This window comes from Canis aureus, chromosome 3 (assembly GCF_053574225.1).
Source record: "Canis aureus isolate CA01 chromosome 3, VMU_Caureus_v.1.0, whole genome shotgun sequence".
In the NCBI taxonomy this organism is placed as follows: domain Eukaryota; kingdom Metazoa; phylum Chordata; class Mammalia; order Carnivora; family Canidae; genus Canis; species Canis aureus.
This window is the reverse complement of record NC_135613.1, coordinates 55621476-55640091: the sequence shown is the minus strand read 5'-3', so window position 1 is coordinate 55640091 and position 18616 is coordinate 55621476. Positions and strand designations below refer to the sequence as shown.

The 18616-nt window shown below is 55.8% G+C and overlaps 1 protein-coding gene across 5 annotated transcripts in view; it reads right to left on the bottom strand.

The window, feature by feature from the left end:
* Positions 1-18616, bottom strand: part of PIK3R6 (phosphoinositide-3-kinase regulatory subunit 6) — a 56180-nt gene that overhangs the window by 18970 nt on the left and 18594 nt on the right. Inside the window, exons 3-13 of one of the 5 annotated variants that reach the window (XM_077892668.1) lie at positions 13103-13186; positions 12563-12654; positions 12003-12071; positions 11123-11255; positions 10531-10600; positions 9392-9575; positions 4148-4313; positions 3117-3203; positions 1797-2220; positions 1352-1430; positions 523-645 (exon numbers count right to left, since the gene is read on the bottom strand). In XM_077892668.1, coding sequence (XP_077748794.1) covers positions 523-645; positions 1352-1430; positions 1797-2220; positions 3117-3203; positions 4148-4313; positions 9392-9575; positions 10531-10600; positions 11123-11255; positions 12003-12071; positions 12563-12654; positions 13103-13186 — 1511 coding nt within the window. The remainder of the gene's footprint in view (positions 1-522; positions 646-1351; positions 1431-1796; positions 2221-3116; positions 3204-4147; positions 4314-9391; positions 9576-10530; positions 10601-11122; positions 11256-12002; positions 12072-12562; positions 12655-13102; positions 13187-18616) is intronic. The other 4 variants (XM_077892669.1, XM_077892670.1, XM_077892672.1 and 1 more) reach the window with 4 other exon arrangements.

Below are 18616 nucleotides of genomic sequence, written 5' to 3'. Positions count from 1 at the left end.
CTGTCTGGTTCTGAGTGGGACTCCACCTCTCCTTTTGCCAAATTAGGACAAAGTCACCTAATTTCTTTGTGTCCCAGGGGCTCGACCTGTCACAACGGGGACGTGGCCACAGTAGCACCTGCCAACAGGAGTGTCGGCTTGGCAGGGCTGCAGAGCGCCAGTGCTCGCAACATCGTCTGGCATGTGGGAGCACGCAGTCATACAGAGAAACCATCCCGGGAAGCTCAGAAAAGAAGAAACAAAATTGACACAAAATTGGCCCAAAATTGGCCTCCAGGCTGATGGAAGAAGGCCTCAGTTCATCTTTTCCCCAGTGTCCCACCCACGGCAGGTGCTTGCTAGGAGCTCCGAGGGCATTTCCACCCTAACCGTTTAGGGCTCCTCTCCTGTGTTCCCTTCCAGTCCCATCCCACCCTGGGGGGACCCCTGGGGCAGACTCCTGAGATTGAGAGTCAAGGGTGGGATCTGAAAACGGCCTCCTCCCACCTGCCTCCCTCCTCACCCCGCAGCCTCTCCCCCTACCATCTCTGCCAGCTTGTGGATGGCCGGGCACAGCGTGTTGACAGTGCTCTCGTACCACGGGTCTGCACGGCCCAGGAATGTGGCCAGCTCCCTGAGCTCCGAATGTCTGCACGACGCTGGCTTCTGGGGACGAGGGGATGGGGCAGACCCATCAGGCTTGGTCTCTGGCACCTTCTTCCTGGCCAGAGGGTCCCTGGGGCAAACAGCCCCATCACTGAACCCCTTGGGACCTCAGTTCCTCTGCCACGTGGAGAGGATTAGGTTTACACCTTCGGGGAAGCTGGGATACCTTCGGCTGAGGGCCACTTGCCCGGGACACTGAAGAGTGACCATCATCAGCCTTGCAAGTTGAGCGACAAGGACTGCTTTGCTTTTAACGCTGCCCAAAAAGCAAGCAGACTGCCCGACAACAGAAATGCAGAGCTGCAAGGCTGAGCGTGTCCGCCCTGCCCTCATCCATAAACGGGCTCCCACTGCCTGAGGTTTCTTTTTAGGGGACCCCGGGAAGTGTGCTCTGCGTGTGCGCGAGCCTCTGTTTGAGAAGAAGCTTGCAATGACGTCCCTTAGAAAGGCAAAAGAAAATCCAGCAACGGGCAGGCTAGCCCCATGGGGGGATGTTGGGCCTCCAGGGCCCCCGTCTGGGGGTTCTGGAGGGTTCTGGGGGCTTCTAGAAGGCATCCCCCAGCCCCGTATCCTAAAGAGGGATGATCCTATCCCTGGGAGCCCGGGATGGGGGGCCAGCGGGGGCCCAGCGCAGCCCCTCCCCGCGCCCCTGCTGCGGGCAGCCCCCTCCCCCCTCTCCCCTCCCCGCGCGCCCCTGCCCAGCCACCTCAGGCGCCAGTACGGGGATGTAGTACAGCTGCAGGCTGAGTCTGGGGGTGAGGCAGAACTTCTGAGTCTCTCGTTTCCTGGCAAAGGCGGGGGGCAGAGCGTGGGGGGCGGGCAGGTGTTGCGGCCTCGCGCGGTTCCTCATCCTGGCTCTGATTACCGATCACCTCTGGCCGCGGCACGGGGTAATCAACCCCTCCGAGCCTGTCTGCTCATCTACAGAACGGGCGCAGCAGCGCCTGTCCTGGGGGGCGGTGGCGAGGGTTGCGGGGCTCACGGGACACGAGTGCGCGGAGCCGGCGAGCACGGGGGTCCGCGGCGGGGGTGCACTGCGTCTACCCCAGCCGGTGATGCCTGGGGCTCCCCTGTGCCCCGGCCAGAACCCCACCCAAGCTGCCCACCCTCTGCCCCCCGCCCCCACCCCCGCCGCCGCCCCGGGGCCCTACCTGAGGCAGTGGTAGGCCTGTGCCAGGCGCCCCAGCATCCTGTCGTCCCCCAGCACCAGCACCCTGGCCGTGTGAAGCCGGGAGACGCCGGGCACCAGCTCCCCGACCCCGCCGGGCACCCCCGTCCTGCGGTGCAGCCCCTGCGGCCCGGCCCAGCACGCAGGCATCGCCACGTCCGGGGGCCACACCCGCTTCCTGATGCCCCCCTTGCGCTGCAGCCCGGCGCGCTCCGTCTCGGGGCTGTCCGGTCCCGGGGGCTCGTCGGCCCCCGAAGGGAGGTCCCGCTCGATGCCGCTGTCGGTGGACAGCATGGACGCCCGGGCCAGCTCCCGGTCTGGCCACAGGCCCTGCAGGTCCAAGGCCTCCAGGTCGGCGCTCAGGCGCACTTGGGATCTCGGGCGCAGGAAGAGGACCAGTTCCTTCCCTGGGACACAGAGAATGAGGGGACCGTCAGGGCATAGAGGTTAGGAGAGGCTGGCTGGGCCTGTGTGTTCCGCCTCACCCAAACCCGGTTCAGCCGACTAGAAGCCCCACAAGATGCCCCACCAAGGAACAAAGATTCTGGGGACTACAAAGATGGAGAACCCTGACTATTCCTGCCACCTCTTGCTGGGTTCCCCTAGTGAGATCAAAGGCTCTGAGAAGTCCTGTAGCAGAAAAGTCAGCTTCACTCAGTACCTCTTGCTTCTCCGACCCTGGAGTCCTCATTAGCTTCTTCCCTTCCTCCCACTGTCTGTGGCTTTCCCTGGGACACAGAGAGCAGACCCTACATGTGCCAGGAAAGACTTCCAGACTTTTCTAATCTACTTTTGTTTGATTTCCCATGAGAAAACTGAGTCAGTCTAGGATGGCCCAGGACCTGAAAGGAAGTTTCAGGACGTGAACCCAGTTCACTAGCTCAGCACTTGGCACCATAATCTGCACCTCCCCCGCCCCCGCATCTGCCTTGAGAAGAGTTGGGGACAGCCAGATGGGACAGTGGTGTGGACGGAAGTGCCAGGCAGGCAAGTCTCCCTGGAAGACCCCCTCCAGTTGCTGGAACTGTAACTTTTTTGGTGACAGCCTCCTTCTTGGGGACATTGATTGTCTGTTGGCATCAACATGAGCATGTGGCACGTCCTGGACACAGCCCGCATTAGTTGGTGGCTAATGCACTGAGCTATTCTGATAGAGAGACAACGGATCCTTCCAGATGTGCAAAACAGCTCAGGGAGTCAGGGGCATACAGATGAACGCACACACACACGCACAGACATACAGACACACACACCTCTATTCCCAGCCAGCTCCCCACGGGCAGGGGCGAGGCATGGCACTTACAGAGCTGCTCCTCATCGGTCCACAGGTGGAAGGTGATGTGGGGGCTGGGCAGAGGGATGCTTGGCTGTGGGTCCTGCAGGGGGTCACCTGAAGGAAGCAGAGAGCTGTGGGATTCTCCTCTGGCCTCCCTGCTCCAGCTCCTGTAGGGCCCAGAGGGGGTGCCGAGACCCTCTCTCCCCTACGGTCCAGCCCCAGCTTCCTCTCCGCCGCATCAGCTCATCCAGGGAGCCAACAGCACACCTGTCCCCTCTGAGCCCGACGCTGTTCAGCTTCCCCGTTTCCTGCAAACTTCCTAGCTCTGCCATGAGGACCCTTCATGTCCTGAAACCGGCTCAGGGTCTTTTGGGACCTTTCCTCTAGGGCTTGCCCCTTCCTGCTAACCCTGAGCCCGAAGCGCAGCCAGGGCGCCTTTCCTGCCACTGTGTTTCTACGGCGCAGCCTGGCACTCGTTCCCCCCTCTGCCTCCTAGGAGCTGGGTGAGGTTGGGCCCGACTTTTCAGCATCTTTCTAACTCAGGCTTCTTATCTGTAAAACGGGAGATAATTTCTATCTCAGAAGTTCACTTTGATGATTGAGGTCATATTTAAATATACATCAGGGGCACCTAGGGGGCTCAGCGGTTGAGCATCTGCCCTTGGCTCAGGGCGTGACCCCAGGGTCCTGGGATCAGGTCCTGCGTCGGGTTCCCCGCAGGGAGCCTGCTTCTCCCTCTGCCTGTGTCTCTCTGTGTGTCTCTCATGAATAAATAACTAAAATCTTTATATATATATATATATATGAATTATATATAATTCCTATTTATAATCCTTGATATATCCCTATATCTATCAAGTGCCCAGAACAGCAGCTGGGGTGGAGGACATCAGCAGCGTTAGCAGGTGTTAGCTGTCCTAGTGACCAAACCACCCACCTTCTGAGCCCAGGACCTTCCAAGTTCCCGGGGTTGGGGCGCCCCAGGTCCTCCCCCCGCCGTCTCAGCGGCAGGTGCAGCGCTGCTCTCTGGCGCCCCCTGCAGGCCCCTGCCCGCTTACCGCAGTAGCGTCCCCTGGCGGCGGCCGCCGGCCCCAGCAGCGAGCAGTAGATCTCCTCCAGCCTCTCCTGGTGTCCCTCGCGGCTCGGGCTGGGGTCGCTGGCCATCTGCTCCACCGCTGCCACCACAGCGTGGAAATAGCGCTCCAGGGCGCCGCGAGGGCTGGCCTGCCGGGGAGCGGCGCCAGAGCCTGGGTCCCGGGCCCAGCACTACCCACCCAGCCCAGCCCCGACATTCCCCCATGCTGCCTGCACCCGCGGGTCCCCTCTGTCCCTCACACCATGGCCACCTGCAATGTCGGAACCCCCAGAGGGGGCAGGGATCGCCATCCTTGGACACCCCCGTCCCCCCCCCCCCCCCCGGCCCCCGGATGCAAACTCCAGGAAGGCAGGGCTTCGTATGCTTACAGCTGCACCCAAAACACCTCTGGGCACATACCTGATGCTCAAGAAAGAGTTGCTGAGGATTTCCTAAACTTCTATCATTCGTATGCTACCTTGACATACCACCTATACGAGTATTCACTTGCCGTTTTTCTTTCAATCAGCACTTTTTTTTTTTTTTTTTTTTTGGTTCTAAACTATTTCAGAGGGACAATTTATGTTGCTACTTTATATAAAAAGGCTAGGGTCATGCATGCTACACCGACAGTTACAAAGGTGACTATAACGATTACAAAATACTATTCTTAAGTTTTAGCCAGGTACTGTGGTCTACCAAGGCTTTAGAACTTGAAGCTTTCTCTCTCTTAAGATTTATTTATTTGCTTTAGAGAGAGCGAGTGCATGCGTGCCAGGGTGTGGGGCAGGGAAAGTCTCAAGCAGACTTGCATTATGGGGCTCAAGTTCACGACCCTGAGATCACAACCTGAGCCTCAACCCAGGGTAGGAGGCTTAACCAAGCCATCCAGGTATGCCTGCTTCCTTCTTTTAAGGGAAGTCAGTGTTAAAGAAGTTGGTGGGGGGCACCTGGGTGGCTCAGTGGTTAAGCATCTGCCTTCGGCTCACGTCATGATCCGGGGGTCCTGGGATCGAGTCCCCCATCAGGCACCCTGCATGGAGTCTGCTTCTCCCTCTGCCTGTGTCTCTGTCTGTATCTCTCATGAATAAATAAAATCTTTTTTTTTTTAAAAGGAAGTTGGAGGTAAAGCACCAAGCTGAGCCTTTCTCCTTAATGGAAATTAATAGAAAGAGGTTTTGTAAGTCTGTGCATTCCATGCCCTGGCCTGGCTGCCTCCTGCGGTAGAGTGCTGACACTCTAAGAACCAGTGCCCTAGATTATGTTCCCTGGCCATCTTCCCTCACCCCCACCCACCACCACCACCAAATCCCATCTCATAGTTTAGAAGATGCAGGTCTCCAGGACGGCTGGAGGTGCTCAGTCGGTTGAGCCTCTGGCTCTCGATTTGGGCTTGGGATGTGGTCTGGGGGGTTGTGGTATCAGGCCATGGTAGGCTCCATGTTCAGCATAGAGTCCTCCTATCTCTCCTTATGCTTCTCCACTCTCTCTCTCTCTCAAATAAATCTTAAAAAAAAAAAAAAAAAAAAAAGACAACGATGAGGGGCTCTAACAAGAACATGGGCAGGCACAGCAGGGCCTGTTCTCACCTCTGTTCTATGCTAGGGGTCTGCCAAGCAGGTTCCTAACTTCCTGAGTGAGAGAGAGCAGATTATTCTGAGTAGCTAGGGCTCCAATAAATATTTGCGGAATGAACAAATAATGCAATTAGAGGGATACAGAGTCAGAGTTGGAAGGGGTCATAGGATCCATGTCATCTTGTTGCTTAATTTATAAATATATCAATTAAATATTTACTGAGCACCTGTTGTGAGCCAGGTATTGTTCTAGGTGCTGGGATTCAGATAAAAATGCCTGTCCTCAGGGAGTTTGTATTACAGTGTACCTCTTTCTTTCTCTGTGATAATAAAGATAAGTAAACTTCATAGTGTGATAAATAACAGCTAAAGGGGAAAATGTGCAGAGAAGAAGAATGTGAAATTGGAGAGAGGGGCTGAAATTTTAGATAGCGTGATCAGAGAAGTCTCCGCAACAGGTGACTCTTGAGTAAAGTCCTAACGGAAGTGAAAGAGAGAGCTGTGTTATCTGAGAGGACATCCCAAGCATAGGGAACCGCAAGTGCAAAGGCCCTGGGGTGTAAGCACATCTGGTGTGTTTGAGGAACAATAAGGAGACCTGTGTAGCTGGAGCAGAGCACAGGAATGGGAGAGTATAGATGATGAAAACAGATGGAATCAAAGGGGAAATGAGGTGGTGGGACAGATCTTGAGGGTCTTGTAGGCCATTGTAACGACTTTGGCTTTGACCCTGGGTGAGGTGGTGTGATAAATGCCATGGTGACCACGCAGATCCCTGTCTTCGGGCCTGAGGCACTCCTGAGCCCCGCTGCTGGGAGTGTTGGCAGCCGCCAGAGGTCCCCTGAGTCCCCTCTCCAAAATTGGCCTCAGGGCAGCCTGGGTGGTTCAGCGGTTTAGCGCCGCCTTCAGCCCAGGGCGTGATCCTGGAGACCTGGCATCGAGTCCCACGTCAGGCTCCCTGCATGGAGCTTGCTTCTCCCTCTGCCTGTGTCTCTGCCTCTCTCTCTCCCTGTGTCTCCATGAATTTAAAAAAAAAAAAAAATCTCAAAATTGGTCTCAGCCGAAGAAAGCCACCTCCATGGTCCGGCCCCATCCCTGTGGACACCCGACACCCCACTTCCCATAGCTAGAAGATGTGGAAGTATAAAGTCCTGGCCCAGAAATCTTTATTTTTAAAGATTTGGGGGGGGCACCTGGGTGGTTCAGCAGTTGAGCATCTGCCTTTGGCTCAGGGGATGATCCCGGGGTCCTGGGATCGAGTACCGCATCAGGCTCCCCGCAGGGAGCCTGCTTCTCCCTCTGCCTGTGTCTCTGCCTCTCTCTGCATCTCTCATGAATAAACAAAATAAAATCTTAAAAAAAAAAAAAAAAAAAAGGCCCAGTCTGTCACCCTCACTTGAGATGACCCTGAAAGACTGGCTCAACTCCAGCGTTTCCTGCAGAACCAGCTGCGGGCGAACTCTGTCTGGCGCTCAGGAGACTGAAGAACATGGGAAAAGGTGACCCTGAGAGCTGGGGCTGGTCTGCAGTCCCACCGCCCACCCAGTGAAATCCAGGCTATCAGGCTGTTTCTCCAGACCCCCTGCCTCGCCTCATCCCCACATCCCTCCAGAGATCTCTGGCTTCCTGAGCCTTTACAACAATGCCTCCCCTGGTTCTTGAACTCCTGCTCTCCCCATACCCCCCACCCAGGATAACCCTGCCTGGAGACACCGCATCTCTAGCACCCAGAACACAGCGCAGAGGGGTCAGGGAGCTGGGCTGTCCCAAGCCAATCTCCCAGCCTGGAGACCTCATTAGCTAGCTGGTCCTGCTCCCCACCTGGGCCTCAGAGCAGGCCTCAGCAGATGGGAGGTTAGCTGGGGGACAGATAGGCCACCAGCCTGTGACTGGCCGCGCTGCCTCGCCCAGGCTCCACAGGTCCCCAGGCAGGCAGATATGGCTGGAAACAGCATCAGTAAAGCTGCCTCTAGGGGCAGAACTCCAGATAAGGGTGCTGGAGCTCTAGGGCGGGTGGGAGGGGGTGGACAGGTGCTGGAGAGACCCAGGCAGCCCTAGCACCAGCTGCAGAGGAGCAGTGCCTGGGCGCCAAGGACATCCTAACGCCAAGCATCCACAGGTCTCTAACTGAATATCCCCCGACGCATTCCCTATAGTCTCTCCTTGTTCCTCTCCATCGCCTTCGCCCAATTTGCTACACACAAAACTAGACACTTAGAGCAGCAGGCTCTGGATAAAGGGTTGGGGGGGTGGTGCTGGGAGGGCAAAACATTTTGACTATGCCTAAAAACCCATAGCTTTTTTTTTTTTTTTTAACCCATAGCTTTTACTTTCAGGATTTTTTCTGTATTGCAAAATCGCCTACGTAACAGACCTGTGGATTCCAACCCTGAACCCTAGTCCGCTCCTGACCTGGCACCTCTCGATCCTCCCCACTCCTGACACCCTCAAACCCAGCTCAGCCTCATTTCTAAGCCAAGCCCTGCACCCCAGATGTTTCAAACTTGGGGCTGGCATGACGCTTGGGATCAGCTGCTGCCCACATCAAGAAAAAAAAGCAAAACACTCCCACACCAAAACCAGCCTTCTTACATGTTTGACTCAGTTGTATCAAAAGGACACCTTCACCATGGCCTGTTTGGTGAGCCAAAAACAATCACCAGTCACCCAGCTGTTGGGTCAGCTGGTTGGGAAAGCTCATCCCCTCCCCGACTGAGACCCATGGCCAATCGAGGGGAGCAAGGGCTGAAACCTCCTCATTGGGGCCAGAGGTGTGTGGGCAGAAACCAACACGGCGCTTGGGTATGACTGGGGGCGCATTCCTCCATGACGTGGTCCCGTGCTGCGGGCAACCACAAAGGAAGGGGATCCTGAAGGCAGGAAGGGCTCTCGGAGAGCAGAGGAATGACGGAAAACAGTCCTCATGGCTTAAGGAAGGACCCAGCGTATACAAAGCACCGTCAAAGGAAGGATCCAAGGTGCTGGGCTCAGAGTATGGATGGAAGGTTCCAGATGGAGAGCAACAAGAGGAACAGGGCCACATCAGATGCATGGGCAAAGCAAGGTCTGAAACAGGGCTGCATGGAGGACTGACACCCCCCTTCCTGGGACAGGACAAGTGGGGGGTGGCTGACCCTTCCCCCCAGGGCACCCCCACTTCTGTAGCAGCGGCACCTGAGCTCAGAGCCTTAGCCACCATCCCACCTAGTGTCTCCAGAGGACTGGAGCTTTCCCCTTGGGAAAGATCGCCTCCCCCATGGGGCGGGGGGAGACACAGGCCCCAGGCGGCATCCCCGCCAACCCCAGAAGCCCAGCACCTGGTACAGCAACCCTTGGCTGGAGCATCTCCAATCTACTGGAGCCTCGGCCGTGTACAGGGGTGCAAGGCGGAGCCAGAGGGAAAAAATTAGGAGTGGGTGGGTGAGTGTTGGAAATGAACGAAATGCCCACCGTAGGAACAGGGGCAGGAGTTAAATAAATGACAGCGCACTCATCCGTGCGAAGATGGTTTTTTTTTTTTTTTTTCCCAGATTTTCCACCGTGAGTGTGCACTCATTTTCGATCATGGGGAAAGGTGGTATGCGAACAGGGGGAGGGGAGGAACACTGGCGTGGGCATGCAGGGCCCCCTAAGGACAGGGTGGTGATTACCTTCAGCTTCCTCTGCAGGGCACTGGCATGGCATGCGTCCCCCAGGGCTGCCTGCAGGGCGTGGGAGACCACGTGGCGCATGCAGGCCTCTGGGGTCTGCTGCACCTGCGCCGCCTCGATCTCCAGCAGCAGAGCGCTGCACACAGAGGGAGAGACCAGCTCAGGATCCACGAAGAGGAACACTCTGTGGGCAGAGGTGGCGGGGAGGGTGGAAGCTGGTGAGGATGATCAGCAGGAGAAGAGCCCCCCGGATGGGGCACCCTCAGCGCCTGGCAGCCCCTAAGTGTTTTGTTCCTTCGAAAACAGGAGGCTTGAATCCAAAAGTCTATGGAAGGAACACAATAGGGAACGGTGGGGACTGTGGCAAATAGGAGCCGTCAGGGGCAGTGTGTCCCTGTTGGGTGGGGAGGGTGACAGGGGGTGCCGGTCTCACATCCAGGGAAGTCCCAACCCCAATCTTGCTCCCTGCGCCTCAGCATCATGGTCCAGGGATGAGTTTATCCTCTAGGAGGGACCCTAAATCCCTCCCGCCCAAACGAGCTCTGGACCCTGAGTGAGCCCCGTCTCCTCTCATCGCCCCATCACCAGAAAAACCAGCCTCCTGCACCTGCTCCCCTGGGTCCTTCCGCCTCCCCGCACCGCCCCCTCCATGAACACCGCCTCGAGCTTGTGCCTTCAGGTGCTAGGTCAGTGCAGGCGCCTGCAGGGCCAGAGGCAGGACGCCCCAACTCCCTCAGCCCTTCCTTCCAACGCAAAAGGTGGGCAATTCCTCAAGCTTATGCGAAGGGGCCGGGAACACACAGAGGAAAGCCCCAGATTTCACGGGGTGCTTGTGGTGCCCGCAGCTGCCTGGCTGCACACGGCACGGAGGTGGAGGACAGAACTGCAGGTGGCTCAGTTCCTGTGTCACCTTCTGCGTGTGAGCAGGATGGCTCTGGGGTCCTCCCAAGAAGAAAGACGCAGCCGGAGAAGGCCGGCCCTGCCCACCCTCGAAGATACACTCTACTGCTGGACAAATGTCTCTGATGGAAGCTCTGCTGGGGCTGCTCTCCATCCAGCCTGGTCCCGCTCAGGGAGTGGTCACGGAGTCCCTATGCCCGGAGGGGACAGAAGGCGACAGCCTCTCTGGGGCCACTCACCTCTCCTGGTAGGGGTACAGCTCACTCGTCAGGTTCTGTTCGGCAATGACCAGCCTCTGGTACAGCGTCCCTGCAAAGCAGACCCCATCAGCCGGCCAGCCCCCAGTCTCTGAACCCCGTTCGTCACCTTCACAGAAGGTGCTAGAACCTTCTAGCTCCAGGAAGCTTGAAGAAAAAGCAAGACCATGACGGAAGTGGCGCTGCAGCTCTTACCTGGGTCAGCTCTTACTTGGATAGCTTTTATCTGGAACAGCTTTTACCTGAGGTAGTCTTTACCTGGGACAGATCTTACCTGATAGCTTTTACCTGGGGCAGCTCTCACCTGAGATAGCTTTTACCTGGGGCAGCTCTTACCTGGGATGCCTCTCATCTGAGATAGCTTTTACCTGGGGCAGTTTTACCTGGGACAGCTCTTACCTGGAACAGCTCTTACCTGAGATAGCTCTCACCTAAGATAATTTTTACCTGGGGCAGCTTTTACCTGGGGCAGCTTTTACCTGAGATAGGTTTTCACTGGAGACAGATCTTACGGGACAGCTCTTACCTGGGGCAGCTCTTACCTGGAACATCTTTTTCCTGGGGCAGCTCTTACCTGGGACAGCTGTCTCTGTTTTCAGCCTTATGGCGCAGTCCAAGGCAACCGTGCAGTAGGGGGCGGGCAGGGTTAGCAGCCTCGTGCAAAAGGTGTACGTTCTCCGGTACAGCTCCTCCGTGATGCCGGTGGCCTGGGTGGGAGGAGTCGGGTGCTCAGAGCCCTGGGTCACCAAAGGGCTCTGGGTGGAGCTGGAGAGTGGGACGGAGGCAAGGAGGGTGGGCCTGACAACCAGACCCTCCCAGGCGAGCACCCCAGCCTCTGCTCCCAGCGCCTGTGAGATGCCTCCTCTTGGACATCCCCACTCAAGTTCAACCACCCCCATCCCCAGCCTTCTGCTGGTCGGGGGAGCACATTCCTGCAGTGGCCCAGGCTCAAAACTGGGGTATCCCGTAGGCATGATGCTTGGGTGCAGTGCCGGGGAGGGGGGCTCCCCCTCCTCCATCCTGCCCCTGGATCCCAGCAGCTCCTGAGCTCCTCTTCTTGCCCCTTCGTCTCCCTCGCTGCCCACTCCCACCTATGCCACTGTTGACAGCTCTTGGTTACTGTGCCCAAGACACGATCTCTGAGGCCTGGCACTTCCCTGTGCAGGGGTCAGTGCCGCCCCCAGCGCGCAGAGGAGCAATCCCTGGGACCTCATTCCGGCCTCCCCCCGGGGCTCTGGCACATTCTGCACGCTGCCTTTCCCACTTCCCTACTTCCTCCTGGGGAACAGCCCTCCGTGGGTTAGGGAGAGGGCGTCACAGCTGGTGCAGAGAAGCCAGTTTGGGGCAGGCGATCCCAAGAGTTCTAGGCTCGCCCAGACAGAGACTGGGTGTCCCCTGAGGGAGGCGATGGTATCTGGGGTACCGCGAACCTCCAGACGCTCGGCCCAGCTCACCTTAGTGAGCACGTACATTAGAGTGTGCAGCAAGGGGATGATGACGTGCCGGAGGTCTTCGCTTTCTGCCTGGAAAACAGGACACAGAGGGGCATTTACTGGGCTTGGGGACCCAGGGGGCGGGGGCATCCACTCGGGGCAGGAACTGGTGCCAAGCCCCAACGTGGAGGCTCCCAGAGTGCCGTGTTTCCCAAACGGTTGCACGCAGAGCATCGGGTGGCGTGGGGGGCACAGGAACAACGAAGAAAACATTTTCAATAGGTATGCACTCGTGTTTATCCGCGTTTTCAGTTTCTGCAAGTGGGGATTTCCATCTACGGTCACGGTCTCCAGTTTCTCTTTGCAATATGCTAGGTCAAGCGAAACCATAGGGGTCAGTGGAAAGGAAAGAAATGTCCTTATAGGAGTGCGGGACGGACACTTAGCTCCTGGAAATCATGCAGGCAACCAGTGAATGACCAGTGTCTGGGGGGGCACAGCACTGAGGAGACTGAGGCCCCAGCTGGCTTGGCCTCACCTCCCCCCAAGCCCCTCTGCCTCCCCAGAGCCCGAGAACCCACCTTCTCCAGTTCTCTGAGTAGGATGCGGACCAGCGCCGGACTCTTGGCAGGATCTCGCTCGACCTTCTTGTGCAGGGACCATCTCCACATGCCTGGCCGGGACGAAGGGGAGCCCAGCACACGCGGGCAGGACAGGGGGCTCTTAGAGGGGACCCCCCCCCCCCGCTGAGCAGGACCCTGAGCCTGGGAGCCCCAGACTGTGACTCTGAGCAGCCACAGATCTGACCCCACCCTGCCACCGGGCGCCTGGCTCTGGGAAAACAGGGGTGGGCTCCTCGCAGGTGGAGAAATTCTGCTCTGCTCCCCGTTGAGGACAGCAGAGTCTCAGGGTGGTAGGGTGGGGATGTGGGGCACCCGTGGGGACAGGGGTGTGCGCGCCTGTGGCTTATGGGCTGGTAGTGTTCACATTTCAGCACATCAGGCCACGTTTCTGGAAGTCATGCGGGCCCAGAGGGTCAAGAGGAACTCTGTTCGCCAGGGGAATCGGGGAGGTGGGTGAGAAAGAGGAGGCGGGGGCCGGGGCTGCCGGCTGGCTCTTACCTTGGTTGCTCTGCAGGGCGGGGGCCTGGGCGCTGAGCTCCCGGAGCACGGCCTGTACGCTCCGCTGGAGGTCCAGCTCCACATCTGGGCAGCAGGGGTAGGGCGAGCATTGAAGCCAGCCAGGAGCTTTGAAGCTCAGCGCCCCTGGCCACACTCGCCCCCACCTCTGCTCTCCCTGAGGCCCTCTTTAGCCCCATTCTGTAAGCCCCAAAATGACCCAAGAGGTGCCCCCAAGTGACCAGCTTAGAGTGGGGCCACCAGCACACGGGGCGTGCAGCAGAGCCTTTCAAGTGGCAGCTCTGCATCCCCTGCAAAAACCAGCGTCCCCCAAAGCACCATGGGGGTGCTCCTGGCGGGACACAGGGCGGTTTTAGGGGGCACTCAGATGGTCTTGAGACCTGAATCATCATACACTCATTTTAATGTGTGTTCAAAAAAAAATATATGTATCACGTGTTCCTAAATGTCAAGTCAATTTCATGTCAGATAAGTACTGGGACAAGAGGGGATAGGCTGGCCCCCTCCTCAAACTTAACTCCGGCTCCTCTGGGTCAACTTCCCTACCAGGGCCCCCACCTCAGCCCGGGATTTGCCGTCCGCCTGCCCAGCCCCGTTTTAGCAGAACACTGTTAGCAGGAATCCAGAAGCTCCGTGTCTCCTCCTACTGATTCTCCACCCACTCGGCCCCCACGCGGCTCATGGGCTCATGACTCCCCAGATGTCTCTGTGTCATTCGGGGTTGAGCCCAAGCTCTGCCCCCTGTGGTGATTGTCTTGGATAAAGTCGTCTTCGCCATTTGAATGAGTGTCGTGGGATCATGCTTTCCTCGACGGTGGGATCTTGACCTGGCAAAGCGTGAGGGCGGTACAAGGGTCGGCAGCGAGGGGGCTCCTGGGCCATCTCCCACTACAGGGAGGTTAGCTGGCTGAGGGGCAGGGGTGGAGGGTGGTTGGGGGGACAGCTCTGGGCTGTGCACCTGACTGGCGCGGGGTCATGCTGCTGGCCACCGTGGCACCTCCTCCTCAAGCTGCCTGGCTTCTGCTGGGGGGGAGGTCCCCAACCTTCCTGCTGAGCCCCACTTGGCCACATTATCAGCGGAACTCATTTCCACCAGTTCTTCTCCTCTTTCTCCTTCCCTCGGAGCTGGACGGCCTTCAGCATCCTCTCCGTATCCTGCCCCTCGGCCGTGTCCCCACCTCAATTCCTGCGTGGCCACCCTGTCATGATGTCTGCTCCTTGGAAGCTCCAGACTCACACAGGAAGTATGAGAGACACTTCCCATGCCCTAAATTCCTCTTTACGGCTAGCTCTAACCAAGTGTTCGCCTTTATGGGCAAGGGTGCTTTCTTTGGTTGTCAGACAATAAAAACCACATGTCTCAGGGGTTCCTCTTTTGCTTGGCTGTCAGGAAACTTGCAGTCAAAGTGAGGCCCAGCCTCGAAAATCAGTTCCTCTCCGGGCCCAGGGACGTCTCCTCTTTGCTCCTCTTTGGTGTTCTTGCTCTATCTTCTACTTAGCATGTGTGGTAATTGCCTCGTATTCCTTTGGAAGTAGGCAGGATTGAAGTTGTGTGTGTGTGTGTGGTTTTTTTTTTTTTTTTTTAGAAAAGCAGCAGGTGGCCATTTGGGAGTCAGAATGTGTTTTGCCAAGGTGCTGGTGCTCAGGGACCATGCCCCCAGGGGGGGCTCTGGCGTGAGCTCTGCTAAGTCGGCCAGGGCCCCCTGGCTTCTCTGAGCCCCCCACCTTTCTCCTGCCTCTCCCTGGGTCCCCCCAGGACCACATTGAGGCCTGTTCCTGAGTCTCCCTGAGGCTGAGAATGGGCAGCTGTTATGGTCGGAGTCTGTGCAACCTCCCCACTGGTGCAAGGACATCACTCAGCCTGGCACGAAGGCTGGTCACAAGCCGTCTTTCTGTCTACTATCTCTGCCTTGTGTGAAGATTGAACGAGTTAATGTGGGCCAAGTTATTAAAACATTGTGTTATGTCTACTTTCTTCCTCCCTCCTTCCCCGCCTCACCACGGACATCGGCACAGACTTAAAACAGTGACAACCACCATCTCCTCCCTGTCCCGTCCCCCACTAGAAGGGCAGCCAAGCCTTTGAGGTCTTCTGAGCCCTGGGTTCCCCTGCCTTGCACAGGGAGTTTAGCTTTTATGTTTCAGAGAAAAATAGAGAAGTTGCCAGTAGCCCCAGGAGACAACTCCAAATAAAGTCTGTTTTCAAAAGTCTGGGCAGCCGGAACCAACGCTCAGGATTTGGTCCACATCTGGCTTGCAGACGTGTTTTGTTTGGGCTCATAGAGGGTCTTGGAAAGAAAAAAAAAGGAAGGAATCAGCTGCTTACATTTACAAATCAGGAGATTTTTACATAAAAGTTTGGGTTTTTGGCATCTTTTGAAAGTCTGTGACACCAGGCGTGCATTCTCGTCACATGTGGAGATGGACAGGGCTGGGATGCCGCTGCACCCTTGAGACGGAGGCACAGCTACTCTGGTTCTTTATAGTGTCCACTGTCCTTGTTTCGCTCATTGACACCTTGTATCTGGCCCCTGGAGGCAGAGACCCCTGGCCATGGGACCGAGACAGCCAAGCTGGATTGTCTCAAAGGGATGGGGACAGAGGACATGGGAACCCAAGGGTGGGAGGCTGGGTCCCCCAGGACTGGGGACCCAGGGAAGGAGAAAGACCAGGGCTGGCTGGGACCCAGCTTACCAGGGGCAGCAGGTGATGGCAGGTGAGTGCTACACTGCGCTTCAGGGCTTCTGCTGCGGTCTCCCGGGTCACCTTTGCCAGCACTCGCTCAAGAACATCTCCAAAGAACCCCCTCTCTCCCTATAGACCACGCACACCTGGCTAACCTGTCCGGGGTGGGGTGCAATTGGGGCAGGGGCTACAGCTCCAGTGGACTGTAGACCACAATGGCTTCTTCCCATCGTGAGGACTCTGTAACCCTTGGGCTTAGAAGATGGCAAAGAGGGGAACAGCACCCCGAGTGAATGACATTGGAATTTGCACTAGTCTTGAAAACTGAGTGCTGAAAGCTGGGTTTGATGCGATTAACAAAAGAAAAAGAGATTTCTTGTGCCTCAGGTGTCTAAGGGTTGTTCATATATGACATGCATGTCTAACATTATTCCTAGAACAGCCAATAAATAAATGACATTCATAATGATTTCCCTCCCCCTCCATCCAGGAGGTGGGGTATCACTATTAGGCATCACATTACTATTAATATCTGACATTTAAATAGTGCTTGAGGGATGCCTGTGTGGCTCAGCAGTTGAGCATCTGCCTTGAGCTCAGGTTGCGATCCCAGGGTCCAGAGCCTGCTCTCCCTCTGCCTGTGTCTCTGCCTCTCTCTCTGGGTCTCTCATGAATAAATAAATAAAATCTTTAAAAAAATAAAAATAAATAGTGCTCAAAAGGCATACATGTGGAGAGTCTTACAGAGGTGTGGCAAGACAATGTTTTGTGTTCATTAAACCAATTTCAGGTTTGTCCCAGGTGGACGGGAAGACTCCATTTCCCAGACTCTCCTGCAGTTGATGGGAGCCGGGCGCTGAGTCCTGTCCCATGGAACGTGGCGGACACAACGTAGGTCATAAAGTCCCCTGCACTATCCTCCACCTGTCTCTTCCCGTTCCGTGGTGACATTGGAAGCCATGTTGAAGATGACAGTGCCCCAAGAAGGAAGGGGCCTTGACCCCTGAAAGACTGGAGCCCGACTTGGATGGCAATGTGCGTGCAGAAATAAGCATTCGTTGTGCCAATCGACTGACATTGGGATCATTTGTTAGAGCAGCTAACCTTCTCTAGACAGACTCGTGGACGTGCAGAGTTTTCTGGTGTATTATCTCGGACTCTGAGCAGAGCCCTGGGAGTCTGGCAGGGCCAGTACTGTTCTCTCTGGTTCTCTGGTTGTTTTGTTTTGTTTTGTAGATTCCAGGTTGAGAGCTCTTAACCTCCGCCCCATCTTGCCTCTCCAAACACCTCGGAGGCACTCGTCCCATTTGACAGCTGGGGGAAAATGAGGCTCAGAGGGGAGAGGTGATTTGTGTATGGCCAAGAGCTATTGGAGCAGAGCTTTCTCTTTGCCAGATGCTCCTCTTCTAAAACTACATGCTTGTAGGTGCCCAATTCACCTGCTTACCCAGAAAAGGGAGAAGAACATACGTCTGTCTCTGTGTGTCTGGGCTTTGAATACCAAAAGCCAATGCGTTGAATAGTTGCCTGGGAAAAAAGAGTCCCCGCTCTCAAGGCAGCTCAAGATCCACTCTTTGATTTCAGACCATTTGGGGCTGTAGTGATATTTGGCAATTCCAGCTCCGTGTTGGCCCCATGATCCCAGACAGAATTAGATCACTCCCAAGCCCCTCATAGGATGACTGCCTTTTCTCTCCTCAATCTTGGCTGCATAGAAGAACCACCCAGAAATCTGTAAAAAACACTAATGTTAGCCCACCCCAAACCACTCTAAATCAGATATCTGAGGGTAGGGTAGGGACTAATACTGTTTTTTTGTTTTTATGTTTTTTTTTTAGGAGCCCTCCCAGAATAGTCTAATGGATAGTTAAGTCCTCCTACCTGGACCTCATGGACTGCCCTGTCTAATGAGAATTACTGTCTTGGGTGATATGCTTCGAGTTCTGGACAATTGACCTATTAGTCATGGAAAGAGTCAAGGGCTCAGATGCTCAGAGTCCACAGAGGACAATCATCCCTGTGTGTAGGATGAAGGTCACAGGGTCAGAATGGCTTCTCCCTGGCTGTCACCATGGTGGGAAGAGATACAAAGAGTATAATTGGAGAAAGCTGATTTTTATTGTGGCTGTTTCTTAGCATATTTTGCAATAGGGGTGGCGTTTGTTCAGAAATGTGACCCTGGTCAAAAATCAAAAAAAAAAAAAAAAAAAAAAAGAAATGTGACCCTGGGACCCAGTAGACACCAGTGTTGTAGCTCTCCTGGGGTCCAGCCTTGACATGAATAAAATCTTCTAAGACGAGATGCCTGAGTGGCTCAGTGGTTGAGCATCTGCCTTCTACTCAGAGTGTGACCCTGGGGTCCTGGGATCAAGTCCCACATCGGGCTCCCTGCAAGGAGCCTGCTTCTCCTTCTGCCTGTGTCTCTGCCTCTCTCTGTGTGTCCCTCATGAATGAATGAATGAATAAATCTTTTAAAAAAATCTAAGATTTTTCCAAGCAGACCAGTCTGGGTCACCCCATACCTACTTGTCATAGTTCATTTTATGTGGGATATTGGTTTTCTTCCTGCCTTTGGACTGGAACTACACCATCAGCTCTCCTGGGTCTACTGCTTGCCAATGGCAGATCTGGGGACTTGTCAGGCTTCAAAACAATGTGAGCCAATTCCTTATAATAAATCTCATTCTATGCATGTGTAAACGATAGGATACCCCTACTAACACACCCATCAGAATGGGGAAGTCTCGGAAGAATAATCAAACTTAGTCCTTCCTCAGCCTTCTTCTGTTCAGGAGTGGAATTGGGGGTGGT